This window comes from Phyllostomus hastatus, unplaced genomic scaffold (genome assembly GCF_019186645.2).
Source record: "Phyllostomus hastatus isolate PE091 unplaced genomic scaffold, TTU_PhHast_1.1 phas_scaffold_129, whole genome shotgun sequence".
NCBI lineage: Eukaryota > Metazoa > Chordata > Mammalia > Chiroptera > Phyllostomidae > Phyllostomus > Phyllostomus hastatus.
Genome location: NW_025334009.1, coordinates 26,918,177 through 26,936,828, shown reverse-complemented (window position 1 = coordinate 26,936,828; position 18,652 = coordinate 26,918,177). Strand labels below are relative to the sequence as shown.

General features: G+C 43.9%; 1 protein-coding gene across 2 annotated transcripts in view; it reads left to right on the top strand.

The window, feature by feature from the left end:
* Window positions 1-12,353, top strand: part of OXNAD1 (oxidoreductase NAD binding domain containing 1) — a 32,677-nt gene extending 20,324 nt beyond the window's left edge. For both annotated transcript variants that reach the window (XM_045857160.1, XM_045857159.1), the window contains exons 6-10: window positions 2,243-2,384; window positions 10,025-10,267; window positions 11,025-11,133; window positions 11,787-11,967; window positions 12,059-12,353. In XM_045857160.1, coding sequence (XP_045713116.1) covers window positions 2,243-2,384; window positions 10,025-10,267; window positions 11,025-11,133; window positions 11,787-11,941 — 649 coding nt within the window. In that variant the 3' untranslated portion in view covers window positions 11,942-11,967; window positions 12,059-12,353. The remainder of the gene's footprint in view (window positions 1-2,242; window positions 2,385-10,024; window positions 10,268-11,024; window positions 11,134-11,786; window positions 11,968-12,058) is intronic.
* Window positions 12,354-18,652: the final 6,299 nt, after the last annotated feature.

The window sequence follows — 18,652 nt, the reverse complement described above, 5'->3', positions numbered from 1 at the left end:
GGATCTGTGTGGGTCAGTGCAGAACTGGGCTCTTTCTCTCAGCCCTTCACATGCTCACACATCTGGAGGTGCAGGGGGTGCCTCAACTCTAGGCTCCAACAGTACTAATCCTGCAAGGGACGTGCGTGTGGGTAAAGCAGTTCTTTCTCGGACAAATGTTTTATTGAATACGTGTTGTGCCTCTTTTCTTAAATCTATCCAAATTAGGTTTTTATGTCATTTGAATTCTTCTGTAACATTTACTGAAGGAATCTTTTTTTTTTTTTAAAGTGTCTTTTCGAAGTTTCTGGAGAAGGGTTTCCTTTCACTCACCTGAGAATGGTCTTTAGCAATATTAAGCAGCAGAGGGCGCTATAGTTCTGGCGATGAGGCCGTAAAGTAGTTCATTGATGAATTTTTTTTTTTTTTAATGTGGAAGCTGTGGAGATGCTATATAACTCCTCTGTGAAAGCATATAGCAAGCATCTTTGTTAATAAATGTTAACTACAGTCTTTTAAAATTTGTGTCTTGTCTGAAATGAAAAGGAAATTAAGATACTCATGGGAAACGGTCCAGTAAATATAGGCCAAAGCAGGCTAGGGACCGTTTCTGGAGTACTTCCAGTCCAGACTGGTTTTTTAAGACTGTAAAAAATTACCGGATATTTAAGGTCATATATCAAAAGAAAACATCTTTTAAGGTCATAGATCCAATCAGTAGAGGTCATCATGTGCTTTCCATGGAAGCTGCTAGTAAGAAAACAACTGGGGGGAAAGGGTGCTTTGCTCTTTGGTGGCTGAGACACGTCGACCCTGGATGTGTGTGTTTCCTAGACATGGAGAGAATTCTCTGTGGTCCCAGGTTCTAATAAAAGTTTCTTCCTTTGGTGTGTGATTAGGTTTGCTGCATTTCCTAGGACCCCACCAAAAAAGGGTTTCCATGACATAGTTATTGAAGGCTTGAAACTCCCAGGGGTTCTGGTTGATAAGAGTATGGTTAGAAGAAAAGAAACATAAGATTTTTTGTAACTTAGAAAGCCACATCAACCCATTAGTTAGTTATATGCCAGTGAGTTTTTGTTGTCTTCTTCACCCATTAAAACTGTTTTATTGAGACACATTTTACATATAACATTCACCCAGTTAAAGTGTAAAATTCACCCTCTCTTAGATTGTTCATTGCTCGTGTACAGAAATACACTTGATCTTTGTTATGGGTCTTGTATTATGCATCCTTATTTGACTTGTTAATTGGTTTTATTATCTTCCTAGTAAATTACTTAGAATTTTCTGTGTAAAACATCATGTCTTTTGCAACTTCTTTCTCTTTCTCTCCAATCTGGATGTTGTTTCTTTCTCCCTCCCTCCCTTCCTTCCTTTCTCCCAGTTGCCTTGATTAGAACCTCTACTACAATGCTGAATAGATGTGGTGGGAGTGGACACCCTTGTCTTGTTTCTGTTCTCAGCAGAGAACTTTCACCATTAAATACGGTGTTAGTTATGGATATTTTGTAGATGTCCTTTACCAGCTCAAGTAAATTTCCACTTATTCCTAGTTTATTGAGTATTTTTATTATGTAAGGGTGTTGAATTTTTTCAAATACCTTTTTTGCATCTGTTGAGATGATCATTGGGTTTTGTCCTTTATTCTAAGTGGTGTATTTCATTGATTGCTCTTCAGGTGTTAAACCAACCTTGTATTGCTGGGATTTTTGTATCTCCATTCACAAGCAATGTTGATCTATAGTTTCTTTTCTTGTGATAACTTTTCTCGGGTTTGGGTGTCAGGGTAACAGTAATACTGGCCTCACAGAATGAGTAAGGAAGTGGGTTTTTTTTTTTAAGGGTTTGTGGAAGATTACTACTATTCTTTAAATGTTTGGTGGAATTCACAGGTGATACCGCCTGAACCAATCCTTTTCTTTATGGAAAGTTTTAAAATTAGTAATTCAATTCACTTGTTATGGGCCTGTTCAGATTTTCAGTTTCTTTTTGAGTCCAGTGTGGTAGTTGTGTCTTTCTGAGACATGTATCCATTTCACTTAAGTTGTCTAATTTTTGGTCAAAAAATTGTTCACAGAATTCCTTTATAACCTTTTATTTTTGTAAGGTTGGTGATGATATCCCTCCTTTCATTTTTTATTTTAGTAATTTTATCTGTTCTCCTTTCTTAGTCTAGCTAAAAGTTTGTCAGTTTTGTTTACCTTGCTGCCCACTTTTAAAATTGCTTCAACTGTAATAATTTACTTGCCTTTCCTTTTAGGATTGATTTCTTCATCCCAGGAGTCTCTGTGGTTGGTGGGTTCTCAATATGCTCCAGTCCCAGACTGCTAGAACAAGAGAGAATAATAGAGTTGGCAGTGAAATATACGAACCACCCTCCTGCTCTGTGGATTCACAATCAGGTGAGCAAATCTCTGTTTAAATTTGCAGGTTAGGGCATCGCTGCCTCCAACAAAATCTGTGCTCGGATCAGTCTAAGAAACCTAGGCTTGAGTGAGAAGGGTGCTCACAAGGAGCCTCCTTGCATCCAGAATTCCAAAAAATCAAAGAAGAGCAGAATCCGTTTGGTGCATTAAAGATGACGTGATACTTTGGGATCTGGAAATGTCCTCAGGGTCACCAAACAGTATTTAGTTAAATATATCATAGGAGTAAAACATTTTACTTTACACGTAAGGTTTTGATTGGCTCTTCGTATGTCTTGTAAATGGTAAGTCTACAAATCAGACTCTTTTGTCCTAATCGTCCTAAATAAAGGGAACAAAACTATCATTCCGTCATTATTTGGAGGGAAGACCGTCCCTGTTATACACTGCTCGTGCCCAGAGCTGAGCGCCGCTGGCCCCGTGGTGCCGTTGCCTCTCCGCCTCAGTCTCCCGAGAGCTCCTCACATGGGACTCGGAGGGGGAATCGACATTCACTGTTGAGAACTCGTGCTTCCTCAGGGGACTCACACGCAGCCCTGCGTGAGCTGCACAGTTATTGCCGTTAGAACTCTGATAACAAAGGATGCGCTTAGAGCAGGCCAGTCATTTGTTGTTTTAGTTGTCGACCGTGTGTTTTTTACTGCTGTCTCCTTCACTTCTCTGGCGTGTCTGCTGTATTTACCAACAGCCCGTCCCATCCCGGGCATTTTCTTACCCCTTTACCAAAAAGGACTGTACCGGTATAAATATTGGAGATGCAGAGGAACCGATCTTAAAATGTATGGTGAAGGGGAAAGGTACTTGAATAGCTAAAATAGTTTTGAAAAAGAAAACTAAAATGGGAGGAATATTACTCAAATTTAAAGGTAAGTGAAGCTACAGTGATCAGAACAGTGTGGTGTTGGTACAGGGAGAGGCACGCAGACCAGTGGGTGGAAGAGTTCGGAAATAAACTGACATACGCATGGCCATTTGAGTTTTGAAAGAGGCCTAAAGAAATTCAGTGGAGAAAGGGTAACCATTTCGACAAATAGTATTGGAACAGTTGTCTGTCCATATTGTCCGTCCATATTTAGGCGGACAAAAAAATAACTTCTCATACTTTATATTCAAGGTTAAATCAAAAGAGGCTGCAGACCTAAGTATAAAACATGAAACTATACAAGTTTTAGAAGAAGGCACAGGAAATATTCTGCACTTGAGGGTGGGCAGAGAGTTCTTAGACATGACTCCAAAAGCAAGATCCACAGAAGTTTGATACATAGACTTAATAAAATTTAAAACTTTTTTTTTGCAAAAGACACTATTAACAATTTAAAAAACAAGCTGCAGACTAGGAGAAAGTATTCGCAATTTAGATATCCAGCAAAGAACTTATATCCAGAATATATAAAGAACTCTCAAAAGTCAGTAAAAACAACCAACATAACATAAAAATGTTATGTTGGTTGTAAAAATGGTCAAGGGATCAAAGAGACACTTTACTGAAAAGGATAAGGATGGCAAGTAAGCAGTGAAAAAGTGTTTCACATCTTTTAACATTAATCATTAGGGAAATGCAGAAGAAAACCATTTGTAGTGGGGTATCTCTATAGACCTATTAGAATGACTAAAATTAAAATGTTGATAATGCCGAGTGCTAAGAAGGTTGTGGAGCAACAATAAATCTGTCGTAGTGCTAACAGGAACACAAAATACTGTGGCTATTCTGGAAGGCATTTTGGCAGTTTCATATGAAATTAAATACACACTTAACCATAGGACCCCGCAGTACCACTCCTGGGTCTTTAAAGCAGAGATAATGAAAGTTCTGTTCATGTAAAAGCCTGTACCTGAATGTTCGTAGCAGTTCTATTCATAATTAGCAAACACTGGAAACACCCCAAATATCCCATAATGGGTGCATGGATAAACAGTGATGTTTTCATACACTGTGTTGTTATTTAGCAGTAAACACAGAAGAACTGTTTATTGACGGCACACAACAGCGTGGGTGACCCTGAGAGGCACGCGTTGAGTGAAGGAGGCTAGTCTGGAAGGTTAGGTACTGTGTAGTCCCGTCTTACGTCTCTTCTGGAAAACAGAAGTGCAATGGCGGAGACCAGATCGGTGGTCGGCAGGGGCGAGGCATGGGGAGGGCTATGAGCACGAAGGGGTAGCACGGGGGAGTGTTTTGGGGATGAGGGATCTTTTTTAATCTTGATTCTGGTGGTAGTTACACAGATCTATGGATGTGTTAAAATTCATTGAACTGTGCACCAAAAATAGTTTTACTATAAAATAATTTTAAAATTAAAGGATTTTTAGATCTACGGGGCAACAAAATATATGTTCTTCTTATGGTTTCCATGTGAAGGTGTGTCTGTCCAGAATAACCCCTAGTTGCTTGCCTTGGCAGTTCCATTGTAAATGTATTGTGCCACATTTTAATCCTCTGATCTCTGAGTCCTCCCTTCAGTGTGACCTCAGCTTCATCACTCCTTTTTAGATTCTCTACGGATTTTCACCCATTACTGTCTCCAGGCTACATCCTCAGCCTCTGAAATATGCTGCAGGGGTGGGATCAGCAAGGTGTTCGTTCATGTGCCCGGTGCTCGCTGTTAAAATGAGCTTAGCCACCCGGCTCCCAGTGTACGAGCGCCCTCCAGTTCTCAGCCTCCCACGTGACCTGACCTGGTCCTGGTCCATAGCTCCCTGCGTGGTTTCATGCCTCATTGGCATTTCAATGAAGGAACTTATTCTTAGAGGCTGTCGAAAATCTCCAAGTGGCGTTGCTTGAATGCACATCCTAATTGTGCTTGCTCCACTCTGCCCAGTGGGAATTGCAGACGGCCTTTATGAAGTCAGATTTTTCTTGGAACCATTCTCAGGTGGCTGTGTTCCTCCCGAGAATTTGTCTTATTAAGCTGTTAGAGTGGACAATGGAGGCACGTGAGTGTCTGGGTGGCAGCAGGCTGCTCTGTTGGGACGCGGGATGAAGTACCATAAATGTCTTCCTGTATTTTATCTGCTTTGGCTCAAACTCCTGGCAGGGTAGAGGGTTCTAGACAGCAGTCGTGCCTCTGCTCCAGTTGCTGTGGGAAAGTTGTTTATTTCGCAAGTGGAAAATCCATACTCAAATTAGATACGTTGCTGTGTAATTGAAGGTAATGTCCTTTTACTCACTTTCATATTGTGCTGTACAGACTGGGAGTCTCGTGTCCATGCTACCCTGGCAGTTTTTATTGATCAACAAAAGACAAAGATGGCTTTTGATTCTTTCCAGATGCTAGCAAATTAGAAGATAGATCTCTTGAAGATTATTTTGTCACTAAGGAGACGACAGGCTTCTTGAGTATTATCTTTCCCTGGAGCACGTTTTCTTGCCAACTTTAGGGTTGAAAATACTGTGGTTTCTAAAAACAATAACCTGAAGTCTTTGTTTGTTGTCATTACTAAGCATGCTGAGATGACCATTTGGGAAGATTTTCTCTCTCATTTCATAGTCTCTTTTACTCTTAGATTCTCACAGATAAAGAGATCAGTGTACAGGCGAACGAGAGGGGGAGGCAGGGTGTAGAGAGAGTAAATCCGCTGTCATTGTCAGGCAGAGACTCCTCTTGTATCATAAAATCTATTTTTCAGACTTGAAAGGAAGGAGTATTTCAAAGCACTTGGGTAGCCTGTTTAGGGGTTCCTGCATTTTAGTTCTTACTAACAGAATGCTCCCTTGCTGCTAATTTCTTTTGTCAAAAATGAAAACCACTTATCATCCTCATGTAACAATCTACATATTTAAAGTAGTTAAGTTCAGATTTTTTTTCCCCTCAGAGAAAGGATTTTCATTCATTTAGCAGTTACTTACCAATAAGGACCTGCTTTGTGAATTCAAATAATGTTTCATTTTTTCTTAGAGTTTCTCTTTGAGTAACTCGTATTTAAATGGTGGTGCCCCGACAAGTTACAGCGTTGGGCCAGGAAGTGCTTCCTGCTGCCCACCCTGCGCAGCGCCAGGTGTGGGTGCCCGAGGTCTGGTCTTTGGAGGCCTGCAGTGCGTTACCGCTTCTTAGTGGGGAGTTCGTTCGGTTGATGTATGTCAGGAACATGTAATGGACCTGGAAGAGAGCCTATTCTCTTAATGTAAATTTCCTTATTTCTAGATTCTGGTTTATGTAGTGGCAGGAAAGAAGGAAGCAGACACCCCCAGCACTTCTCCTTCCAGACGGCCGCAGTGAACACGGTGCCCTCTACTGTGGAGCTCAGTCCCCGCAGGGAGTTGTCCCCACGTGTGTCACGCAGCACCCACCTCGGCCTTCGGGGTGAGCGGTACAGGTGCGGGGACCCGTGGTCCAGATGCGGCGCAGGGGCTCAGAGAAGTGAGGGGGCTTGCTGGGTGTCGTGGGGGCTGTGATTTCAAAGTGTCTTCTGCTTCCCAGATTACTGCATTGTTTTTTCTCCAGACTACACATTCTCAACCCTGTTAGACCCAATCGCCCTTTCTAAAAGAACTATCCTGAAATGAAATCCGAAGTTAACATAATCAACACATTAAAAATTAAAATTTTTTTTTAGCAAATACAGTTTATTGTACAAAATTTAAACAGTTCCTAAGCATGCTTAAAAATATATTAAAAAAATCAACATGCATTTTAAAGTTATAATTTGTGCCCTGGCTGGGTTGCTCGGTTGGTTGGAACTTCATCTCTATACACCACAGGGTCATGGGTTTGATTCTCGGTCAGGGCACAAACTTAGGTTGCAGATGCGATCCCCAGTTGGGGCGAGTATGGGAGGTAACCAATTGATGTTTTTCACATCAGTATTTCTCTCTTCCCTTCCTCTGTCTCTAAAATCAATTGACATATTCTTGGGTGAGGATTAAAAAACACACAAACAAAAACAAAACATAAATAATAGATAAATAAAATTAGTTTGTTGTACATAGTAACACCTTTCCCCTGAGCCTGAGGGCTCCCTTTTATGAGGAACTTTTTAAATAGAAATGAATAACTTAAAACCACCAAGTTTTCTGGACCCTCTAAAACACAGGTGGCAAATACAAGGTCTGAGAGCTGGATCCGGCCCTCCACCTTGTTTTACCCACCTCGGCACCTTGTTTCTACCTGGCGGCAGCACCTAGCTCCTTGCCCCTAGTTAAGGGGTAGTTACATTTGTACAGTCCTGACATTACATTCGGCCCTTTGTGAGGCTGATGTGGCCCCTGATGAAAATGAGTTTGACGCCCCTGTTCTAAAACGTTACCCTAAGGATCCTATTATAACCTGAGACCACCACACGTGGGATTCGCCTGGGACATGGTCACTGGACATGTGTGAGTAAGGCTGTCTCACATGTCACAGCTCTGTCCATGTGGTGAGGGTCCCTAAAGAAGGGACTTTTCTCTTCAGACACGCTGGTCTTTCTCACTGCCAGAAATCTTTACACACCACATTTAATTGTTGTTAAGAAAGATATTTATGAAGTAGAAGTGTATGTCAAGGGAACTTTGCAGAACTTTAGACCAAGAAAGTTCTAAGATGCAAGAGGCTTAAAGAGACTATAACCAAAACGCAGGTTCAGCAGCCTGCCACGAGGAAGGTCCTCATGGAAAGGCCTGCCTGCTCTTGAGACAGGTGCTTGTGGAGAAGGAAAGAGGTTTATTCAGGTGCCATAAGCTGGGAGAGTGGCGGACTCCTGTCTCAAAGACCATCTCCCTTCCTGCTGAAGCCCCAGTTCTTACAGGAATAGGGTATAGGGGGCTCCTTTTCTGTCCCGTTACCTTGCTAGCTTTTGGAGCTCTCAGGCCCTGTCTATTCATCCTTCTAGCTTTTGGTGCACTCAGTGTAAGAACCTCCCCCGCACCATCTGCGCCAATGCCGGAGACTCCCTGCTGCTCCCCAACTGTCCACGTTAAGACTTCCTAGTGAAAATTTAAAAAGAAAAAAAAAAAACCCAATGATTCTACAAGTGTAACACAAAGGAGAAATAAAGGGAAGTGATTCATAACCAAATAAAATGTAGTTCATTACATAAACGGTTGGGCATATCTAAACTAGGAGATGCGTGAGAATGAGATAGTCAGGTGGCTCTTCCTCAGCGTAGGATCGCATGAACACACTGTCTGCAGGTGCAGGTGCTGCAGGTTGTTGTGTGTTGAAGGACCACAGACAATACCAGCTGGGATTCCAGAACAGTGAATATGCTTGGTGAAATTCTTGTGGGTTTTTTTAGGATTTTATTTATTTATTTTTGGAGAGAGGGGAAGGGAGGGAGAAAGAGAGGGAATGAAACATCAGTGTGTGGTTGCCTCTCACGTGCCCCCTATTGGGGACCTGCCCACAACCCAGGCATGTTCCCTGACTGGGAATTGGGACCAGCTACCCTTTGGTTCACAGGCCGGCATTCAATCCACTGAGCCACACCAGCCAGGGCACTTGGTGAAATTCTGAGTACCACAAAATACAGTCTACATGGTGGCTACATTCTAGGAAATTGAGACTATGTTAGATCAGTGGAAAAAAACCCACAAAACTTTAAGGGTTTTTTTGTTAAAGGAGTTGGAGCCTAGTCTCAGATCATTACAAGCCAGTTTTCACCTGTGTATGTATGCCCCACGGGTCACTCAGGAGCCTGAGCTGGGCACTGCAAATGATACTGTGCTACTAAACCGGCTCTCTGAGTGAAAAAAGCTCTGCTTTGTACACTTACTGATTTCCGTAAACACTCCCACAATGGCTGACGTCAAGACTAGTGGTAGATACTGGCTCACAAAATTCCTACACATTCAGCTTAGTAGGCACCAGCTTCAGGTCACCACTAACTGCATAGGACACCTGGCATCTCTGGTCCTGCCCTCTGAACACCAGTTGGGTTCTCCAAATTATGGCAGTGGAGAAGTCTCATACAGGCTTTCAAAAGAGCTCCCTCAGGGGTGTGTCTCCCCCATGAAGAAAACAGTGCACTCGGCTCCATTTGTATTTCTGGTGTAAGTGACTTCACAGAACAGTGGGAACTTTACATGGGTAGGTGTGTGTAGTCCTCATCCCCTAGTGTGAAGCCTCAGGCTTCCTGTTCTTGCTCCGTGGAGAAGGGAACAGGACTGAATGGTGCTGCCTGCTGGCCACTGGCCTCAGTCTGTGGAGCAGGTCTGGCTGTGCCCTGCTGGCGACTAGGAGGAAGCCCCTGGCACCCACACTCCTCAGCTCTGATGAACCCAGGGCAGCCACAGTTGGTGACACTTGCCCCGTCCCGCCTCTCTCAGCTCCATGGCCTTGATCAGGACAGGGGCGCCTCTCAGAAGAGGAAACTCCTACTTAAGAGCCGGCCTCTGTGCCTCTTCACAACCCAGTTCCTCACCTACACAGTTAACAAATGGCCAAATTATTCAATTGGGTCTCCTTTACAACCTCAAAACTGGAGCAGCTGTGAGTGTGGATCACAAGGCAGAGTAGCAAATGGCCTGTGTAATGGCCAAGTGGAATCAATTCACAGGGCCCTGGGAAACTTGAGAGCAAGCTGTAAAAATAGTCCTAATACTGATAAAAATGCCGGAGGTAGATGCAGTCAGTTTTACTAAAGAACATTGAGTTTAAGACCTGTGCTACAAAGGACTCAAGGACCTGTTCTTTCCTGCCTAGTGTACACTTGACTCTGAAGTGGCCGTGAGAGTGGGTGGAGAGTTCTACTTTGACCCTCAGCCTGCAGATGCCTCTAGGAACCTCGTGTTGATTGCAGGAGGAGTCGGAATTAACCCTCTGCTTTCCATCCTGCGGCACTCGGCGGATCTCCACAGAGAACGGGCAAACAAAGGAAGTGGCTACGAGATAGGAACGATAAAACTGTTCTACAGTGCAAAAAACACCAGCGAACTCTTGTTTAAGGTAAGGGAGAAATATGTTTTGTAGCTCGCTGTGAGCAAACTTGTGGTACTAAGTGTCCACGGAACTTTCCTCTCTCGGTTCTGTCTTCTCTGCAATAACCTGATTGTGTTCGAGTGAGAATCAACCAGCACATCTTGCCAGAACAAGTCAAACAGCTAGTGCTGAGGAGGCTCCCAGTGACATGACAGGGCAGGGCAGGCCAGGCCTGGGGGCTGGAGTGTGGAGGTGGATGGATAAGAAAGTCCCCACAGCCCTGGGACTCTGAAGAGTCAGGAGACGCACCAGTAGGCTCACGCACTGCGGGGGTAGGTGAAACACACATAGCGGGGACCCAGCTGGGTAACTGAAACCCCCGGCAGTTGCATCTGTTGACACGAAGTGCATTTGATGGAGAAGGCTTTCACTCCGGATTGCTTTGCAGCTGCAAGGATGAACAAAAGAACAGAAACAGTTAAAAGACACAACTGTGGTCAGTGAAACTGCTGCTTAATTGCCAAAGCTTGAGAAAAAGGAAAAAGAAAAAACTCCCGGAGAGTTAGTAATATGCTTGTTAGCATATTCAGATTTCAATTAAAGCCAAATAGCCCTCTGTACTCTGAATGCTCTGGCCTGCTAGGCTGCAAACAATATCTCTCTAAGTAGAGAGCGAGACGGCAGACGTGTGTAGAATGGGAGGCGAGGTTCAGCATCAGTGGTTGTGCACATCTGGTTTGATTTTTTAAAATTGTAGTGTGACCAAATATGTTTGACATTCCAGAAAAATATCCTGGATTTAGTAAATGAATTTCCTGAGAAGATTGCATGCAGTTTGCATGTTACAAAGCAAACTACACAAATCAGTGCCGAACTCAAGCCATACATCATGGGTGAGTCCCCTAAAGATATTTTGACTATCTGCAGGTAGTTTGTGGGTGTGCCCGTTGGTTGAATATAGATGCTTTATTGTTTGGAGTTGCTGGCTGGGAATTGAGAGGTGATTCATCATGGAAAAATAAGGAGAGATTTAGTTGGATTTACTTATATGTACAGTTTTTCTACTGCCCATATTAAAAAATTTACTTTCCACATTTTTAGGGGGTCTTTGCATCATCACTGTAGTATGCATGCAAAGAATTTATATTCCAGCCTTGACTGAATCGATGCCATTTGCCATTAATGGTCATTTAAATTACTTGTGGTTTCTCCTGCCTGGAAGGATTTTTCACAAAAACAGTTTCTTTACTTCTCTGAAGGCAGTTTTGAATTTCTACCGAAGAGCAGTAAGTTCGTGCTCTTCTCTGAAGAGGGCATTATGATTAGCTTCCCACCTTACTTGCCGTAAGGTGAGGAGGCCTGGAGAGGGGCCGTGCTGGGGACTGGCCCCAGGTGCCAGACGAAGCCGTCGTGAGAATGGCTCAAGACCGGGCTCTCTGAGCTTGAGTTACCGAAGTCAGCACTGCTGCGGAGTTGCGGTGAGTCGTTCCTCGTCGCAGTACAGATGTGTCTGGCTTAATTTGGTGTTTATTCTGTTTCTTGGTAGAAGGAAGAATAACGGAGAAGGAGATAAGAGATCATATTTCCAAAGAGACTTTGTTCTATATTTGTGGTCCACCGCCGATGACCGACTTTTTCTCCAAGCAACTAGCAAATAGCCATGTGCCCAAAGAACACATCTGCTTTGAGAAGTGGTGGTAGGGAGCAGCAACGGTGGAAGAGAGAAGGTCGGGAGATTTCCTTAGGACAGTAAGATTTTATGTTCTGTGATTTGTGGCAAGATGAATTTTCTTGACTTAGTCTGTTTTTTTTTTAAAGGCTGTGAACTGTGACCTGCTGGAGAATAAAAGAAAAACCACCTGACAGACTTCAATGATAAACTTTTTGCAAAGACTTTATCAGTTAAACTATTTTTATATTGATTTTCTTTTATTAATACATTTGATTGTCTCATAATGTACCTTGAATTGGTCAGTATAGATTTCTATAAGTATATAGACATATACTTATATTTATTTAATCATATGAAAATGTGCTTTTATGTGTGAAGTAAAAGCTATTTTTAAATTATTTGACAGCAGTCTGTATATCTTTATTCATTAAACTTACAATTTAAACACCTTCTTTATAATGTTACTTTGAAAAGTCTTTATACTGTGAGACACAGTGGACCTTACCACGGCCTGCAGCCTGGCTTCTCCAGGCCAGCCAGGTCGGGTTTGGAAACAGAAAATGCTCAGGAAAACCACTGCTTTCGGGAATTGAACATCCAGCATATTTGCTTAATGCTAAAGAATACCCTAAATATGTCTCCTGGCTAATTGTTAGTTTCTTCTCAGATGAAACCGTTTGTATGTTCTGTGTCCTGGCTGCCCACCTTAACACTGCGTGTAGGAGATGGCTTCTCACTGGGGACAAAGGCACTGGTGACCGCCGTATTCACGCTGAATCTGCCCGAAGTGGCCGGGCCGGCTGGCTGTAGAAATCTGCTTAGGATTGCTTAGGGGCATAGTGCCGTTTCCAAGTCCTGCTTCTCTGCCTTTATTTCATACCTTTGCCAGGGTCATTTCTCACCCCAACAGCAGCTCCTCAATACATACTTGTTGAAAGACTGAAAGAAAGCAACTAATACTTAACTCCTTGCTGAGCCTGGATGGGGAGGCAACCCCCCAGGGCGGGAGAGAGAGCATGATGCAGCCTGATCCCAAGGCTGCTCTGGTGAAACTGCTAGAAAAGCAGACGGTAGTTCTTACCCTTGTTTAGACTTTTAAAAATCCAAAAGAAATCTCTGGGTCAAGGCCAGGCCAGGCCATCCTTTCTTGACAAGCAGTCCTAGGCTGAAGGCTGCCTGCGTGGAGAACGCTGTGAGGATGCAGGGAGTCCGGAAGAAGGACAGATCGGTGCTGGGGACCCAGGAGCTCCAGCGGGGGAGACCCTGTCCTTGAGCTGCCGAGGGAAGACAGGTTGCCCCCGGGCTCTGGCTGCGGGCCTCACGGGGACCCAGAGCTTCAGCAGCCGCTGACTCACGGGCCTGACGATGGCCGGCATTGCCGTTCCAGCCTCTGCCCGGTTTTGAATTTTGTCAGGTTTTAAGCAGAGATCGTTTGTCAGCTATTTCTTTCGTTTGTTTTTTTCGATTACAGTTGACATTTAATATCTTTTTATGTCTCAGATGTATAGCACAGTGGTTAGACAGTTGTGTAATTTACAAAGTAATCCCCCCTATTCCCTATGCTGCACTTTATGTCCCGTGAGTATTTTGTGACTGCCGATTTATACTGCTTAATCCCCTCACCTTTTTCCCCCAGCCCCCCATCCTCCCCCTCCCATCTGGCAACCATCAGTTTGTTCTCTGTATTTATCAGTCTGTTTCTCTTCATTTATTTTGTTTTTTAGATTCCACATATAAGTGAAATCATGTGGTATTTGTTCTCTGTCTGACCTATTTCACTTAGCATGACGCCCTCTAGGTTCACTTCCTGATATGAATTCAGTGGGAAGGAAGAGGGGCCATTGACCTGATGGGAGTGTCAGCATCCACTCCAGGCAGTGAGCATTGGCGTTTCAGAGGTGAGGGGAATGTGAAAACCTCTGGCCGCTCTGAGGAGCCCTGACTCGTCACTTGACCCCAAAGCGTCCAGGCTGAGGGCTGGGCTGTAGTGCTGGGTACTTGAGAGCATGGAAGCAAAGCACAATGTGATTCAGGGACATCGGAGTAGCGAGGCTCTTCTGCCGCCTGGGCAAAGGCAGCTGGCGAGGGAGGAGACACAAGATGTGGAGAAAGTGGCTCCGCAGGCCTTCCTGTGTAGGGAGTGGAGGTGCCAGGTGAGCGTCTTCAGTGCCCACTGTCTCCATCCACCCAACACCATGGCCTGTGCACCTGCCATTGTCACAGAGCAAGGGCCACTCGTCCTGGAGATCCCAGCTCTGCCCTCCACCCTGCTAGTGACTCACTGTCATCATCTGAAAACTGCTGGGATGGACCAGGTCGTGATCATCACGTGAACTATAGTTCATTCCAGCTCCGTTTCCGGGGCTTAGTGCTGAACAGTGTTTCTGGTCTGCTGGCCGAGAGTGTCCTGTTGCTCTTGCTTACCAGGATAGTCAAGGTCTCTTTGGTACTCACATTGTGCTAACTCCAGCCAGGGCGCCTTGGAATTTGTATTGTGGTGCCTGAGAATGTAGACTGGAGAGAGCCCCCAAGCCAGGCTGCCTGGGTTCAAATCTCAGCTCTGCCACTCACTAGGGAGATGATCTGTAATAAGTCACTTAACTGCATTGTGCCTCAATGTGTAATTACACATGCATGTGTACACACTTGCACCTGCAGATGATACTTCCTACCCCATCAGGCTGTTACGAGGTTGAAATACGATAATACATGTACAGTACTTGGCAGAACGCTGCCTGAGTGTGTGATTAATATGCTATTCTTTGTCCTATGCCGAAAGAATTTTAAGAGGTTGGATGGCTCAGGTTTAGTTCACTAACCTATAACCCTCATGTGGGTAGGGCCCCATTTTGTTCAGCACCATGCCTGGCACAGACTGGGTACTTGATAACATTTCTTACGTGGGTGAATGGGCCTGCGTGGAGCTGATGAGCTGTACTGAAGGAATGCTTAAGGATTCTTCTGAGCCTATGAGTGTACAAAAAGATGATTCTTCTTGTGACGTGAGACACCTTCACATGCTCAAGAGATCGTCTAAGCTGACATAGGAGTCTTCCTCAAATTTTGGCAGTTAGTATGAGCACCAGTGCTCACCAGAAAATGGATCAATACCTGGTCTTTTCCTGAGTAGTCCACCATCAGAGGGGCTTTCTGGGAGGCCCAGAGCCCTTCCTCACCAACAGGGTGTCTGAAGGTGGACATCCAGTCGGAGATCAGGATGTTGATCCCTGGGACCCTGGCTTTAGTCAGTAGCTCTTAGTTTAAAAAAGAAATCTTAGGAAAGTTTTCAAATACACTGAAGTACAGAAGACGGCAAAATGAGCTCCTGTGTATCCATTACCCCACCCTCAGTGATTGTCAACAGTGTGACGTTTCATTTAGTCTCCGGTCAACTTCTCTGGGCTTGCCTGGTATCTGTTGAAGCAGCTCCTAGAAATCACATCATTGCACCTGCTATTCGGCTTGTATCTCCAGCAGATACATCACTGAACACGACCACGGGGCCGGCGTCACCCTTGGCACAAGTAACATTGACTCCTTAGAATCAACGAAGACCTTCCTGCGTGTTTTCCCCACTGCCTCAAAGTCCACACGTCGCACTTCCTTTTATGCAATGGCACTTCTTTCCACTGCTCACACACACACATCACTCTGCCGCCATCATATGTTTGTCAAAGAAGCTTGGGTCATTTGTCCCTAAAGACTTTCTCCCGTTTTGACCCCGCTTACTTTACCCTCAGCATGTCATTTAGCATCACCCTCTGTCCTCAGTGTCATGTAAACTGGTAGTTAGACCTAGAGCTCATTTAGATTCAGATTCAAGATTTTTTTTTCGCACGAGTGCATTGTAAGTGTTGTGTACTTCCTGTTTCACACGTGAGGAGGCACATCATGTCTGTGTCTCACTTGTAGTGTTATTAAGGTTGATCAGTGGGTTCAGCTTTTGTCAGCCTGATCCATCCAATACAAAGCTGTCAACCTTTCGCCTAGTTATTTTAGCAGCTGTCAATCATGGCCTATACCTACCATTTTATTAAGGATTAGTTGTCCATTTCTATCATTTTCCTGCATGTATTACCTGTGATTGTTCTGTAGAGAACGCTCTCTCATTGACTTTGCCCTGAGATGGGTATGAACAGGAAAGGCAGGATCGATGCTTGATTCTCGCCCTTTTGAAAAATCAATTAGCCTGCTATGAGTTGGTGCCCTGGTAACCTCCAAAGATGGGCAGATTTTTTAAAGTATCACTATGAATTCATGGCTTTTATGCATCGATTTTTTTTGTCCCTTATGGTCAGTTTTTGACGTTCACCTCGTTTCAGGTTGCCCCTGCTGGGTTAGTGGTCCGTACTGAGTCGTGAAAGCGGGTGGGGCTATTAGAGTTGCAAGAAGTGCTCTAATAAACAGGAAGGAGGGAAAGAAGTTCAGTGCAGTGTCAGGAAGCCACACAAAGAAGGTGTCTCAAGGAAGAATGTCTAGTCAGCTGTGTCATTGCTGCTGCTAGCACAGGAGACATGAGTTCTGCTATTTAGCAACTGGAAGGTCATTGGTGATCTTGATACGATGGATGTTAAGAGTGAAAACATTAGAGTGAGTTTAAGAACAGCTGGGAGGAAATAAGTTGTAATGACTGAATATAGGTAATAGTGTCAAATAATTTTACTCTTGTATCAAGGGAAGAAGAAAAATGGGATAGTAGCTGGAAAGAGAAGTGGTAAGAGGACTCCATTTTTTTTGCTCCTGTTTAAAAATTTGTTTTTTATACCTTTTATTTTGAAATAATTTTAGATTTATAGACTTGCAAAGAGGACAGTGTTCCCATATACCCTTTACATAGCTGTGTAAGGTGGTGTATTTATGAAAACTCAGAAATTAACAGTACAGTTAAGTTGACACAGTACTATTAACTAAAGCACAGTTGCTGTTTTTTAAGACGGGCAAGAATAGACTGACTGTATGACAAACTCTCAGGAGGCATTCCGTGGGACTTCCGTTGGGGAGGAGACGACCTTTTCTGGAGGACAATAAACTTGTTAACTGTCATTTATTGAACATCTACGACGTGCAGTCACTGCTAGAAATCAGAGTTAGGACAGTGGAAGACAAAGGTTATCTTGAGGAGCACGTTAAATACTTTGGGGAACTCTTTTATGAGGCTAAAAAGTGATAAAAGCCATCTTCTACAACGAAGTATATTGAATACTGAGAATGTTTCAACAAGGTTGAAAGTAAAAACGCTCTGGGGAAAACACGTCTTTTTGCAGCTCTCACTGGTGGAAAGGGAGGCTGTGAAAGGTGGACATCTGGGCGAGTCGCTGGAGGGCTGCTGTCCTGTGGGTTGCCGGTGGGAGGGGCGGGGGGAGGGGGTGTCTTCATGCTCTGGAGACAGTGCTGGGGAACCTTGTGGTAATGGGAGGCGTAGCGGCATGCGTGTGTGCATGCGTGCATGCAGTGATTGTCAACAGGGCCCAGTGTCTGAGGTCTTTTTCTTTTTGAATGGAAAACAGCAATTTCCTTTATTCCTGGTTATTGCAGATGATCACATGCTGATAATTTAACCTGAGAGCTGTTATTTAATTTTATTTTAAATGAAACTCAGATATACTGTTTTGATCTTAGAGAAATAGATGTCCTGTCTATAACACACTCTCTGCTAACGTGCACATATGCAGCAAGCATGGTGATGACATATAAAGCTACCTATGAACCCGCCACCAGGGGGACGTGTGCATTGTAACATGGTTTGTGCTCAGGATCCCAGACTTGCCCAGTTGTGGGGAGACATCTTGATCGGTCTGCTCTGAGTTATTAGAAAACCCTGACGGTGCCCATTAGTCTCTCCCATCTCACCCCAAGTCCCATTTTGCTATATGTGAGCCTACTAAAATTCTGTCTGTTCCTTTGTTCTTTTTAATTACTTGATAAATATGATTGTAAAAAAACTAACAATAAAACTGCCTGTTGATCTGGCAATTTCACTGCTGGGATTATACCCTAAGAATCCTGAAACAACAGTTCAGAAGAAACTGTGCTCCCCAATGTTCATAGCAGCACAGCTTACAATAGCCAAGTGCTGGAAGCAACCTGAGTGCACATCCGTAAAGGGATCAAAAAACTGGTACATTTACACAATGGAATACTATGCAGCAGAAAGAAAGGAGCTCCTACCCTTCATGACAACATGCACGGATCTGGAGAGCATTATGCTAAGTGAAATAAGCCAGACAGTGAAAGGCAAATACCATACGATCTCACCTTTAAGTGGAACCTAATCAACAAAACAAACAAGCAAAGCATAACCAGAGACATTGAAATAGAGAACAAACTGACAGTAACCAGAGCCGGGTTGGGGGGTGCGGGGAGGGAGATAACGGGAAAAAAGGGGAAAGGCTCATCAAGGGACATTTATAAAGGACCCATGGACAAAGCCAAAGAGGGGTAGGATTGAGGGGGTGGGTGGGTAGAGGGGCAGAAAGTGGTGGTGGGGAAATGGAGACAACTACTTGAACAACAAAAATAATCACAATAAAAATATGTACACTACATGCAGAAGTCCTCTGTTCCCCGCCCTGGTCTCTCCCCTAGGATGAACTTCTGTATTAAGAGCTTGCTAGGTAGCCTTTTGACATTTAACAGTGTATTAATCTTGTTTACATACACAGGTATGTGTGCTCATTGGTTTTGCTCTTTTAGCACTCCAAATAATGTACCATAATGTACTTAACCATATCTCTGTGAGG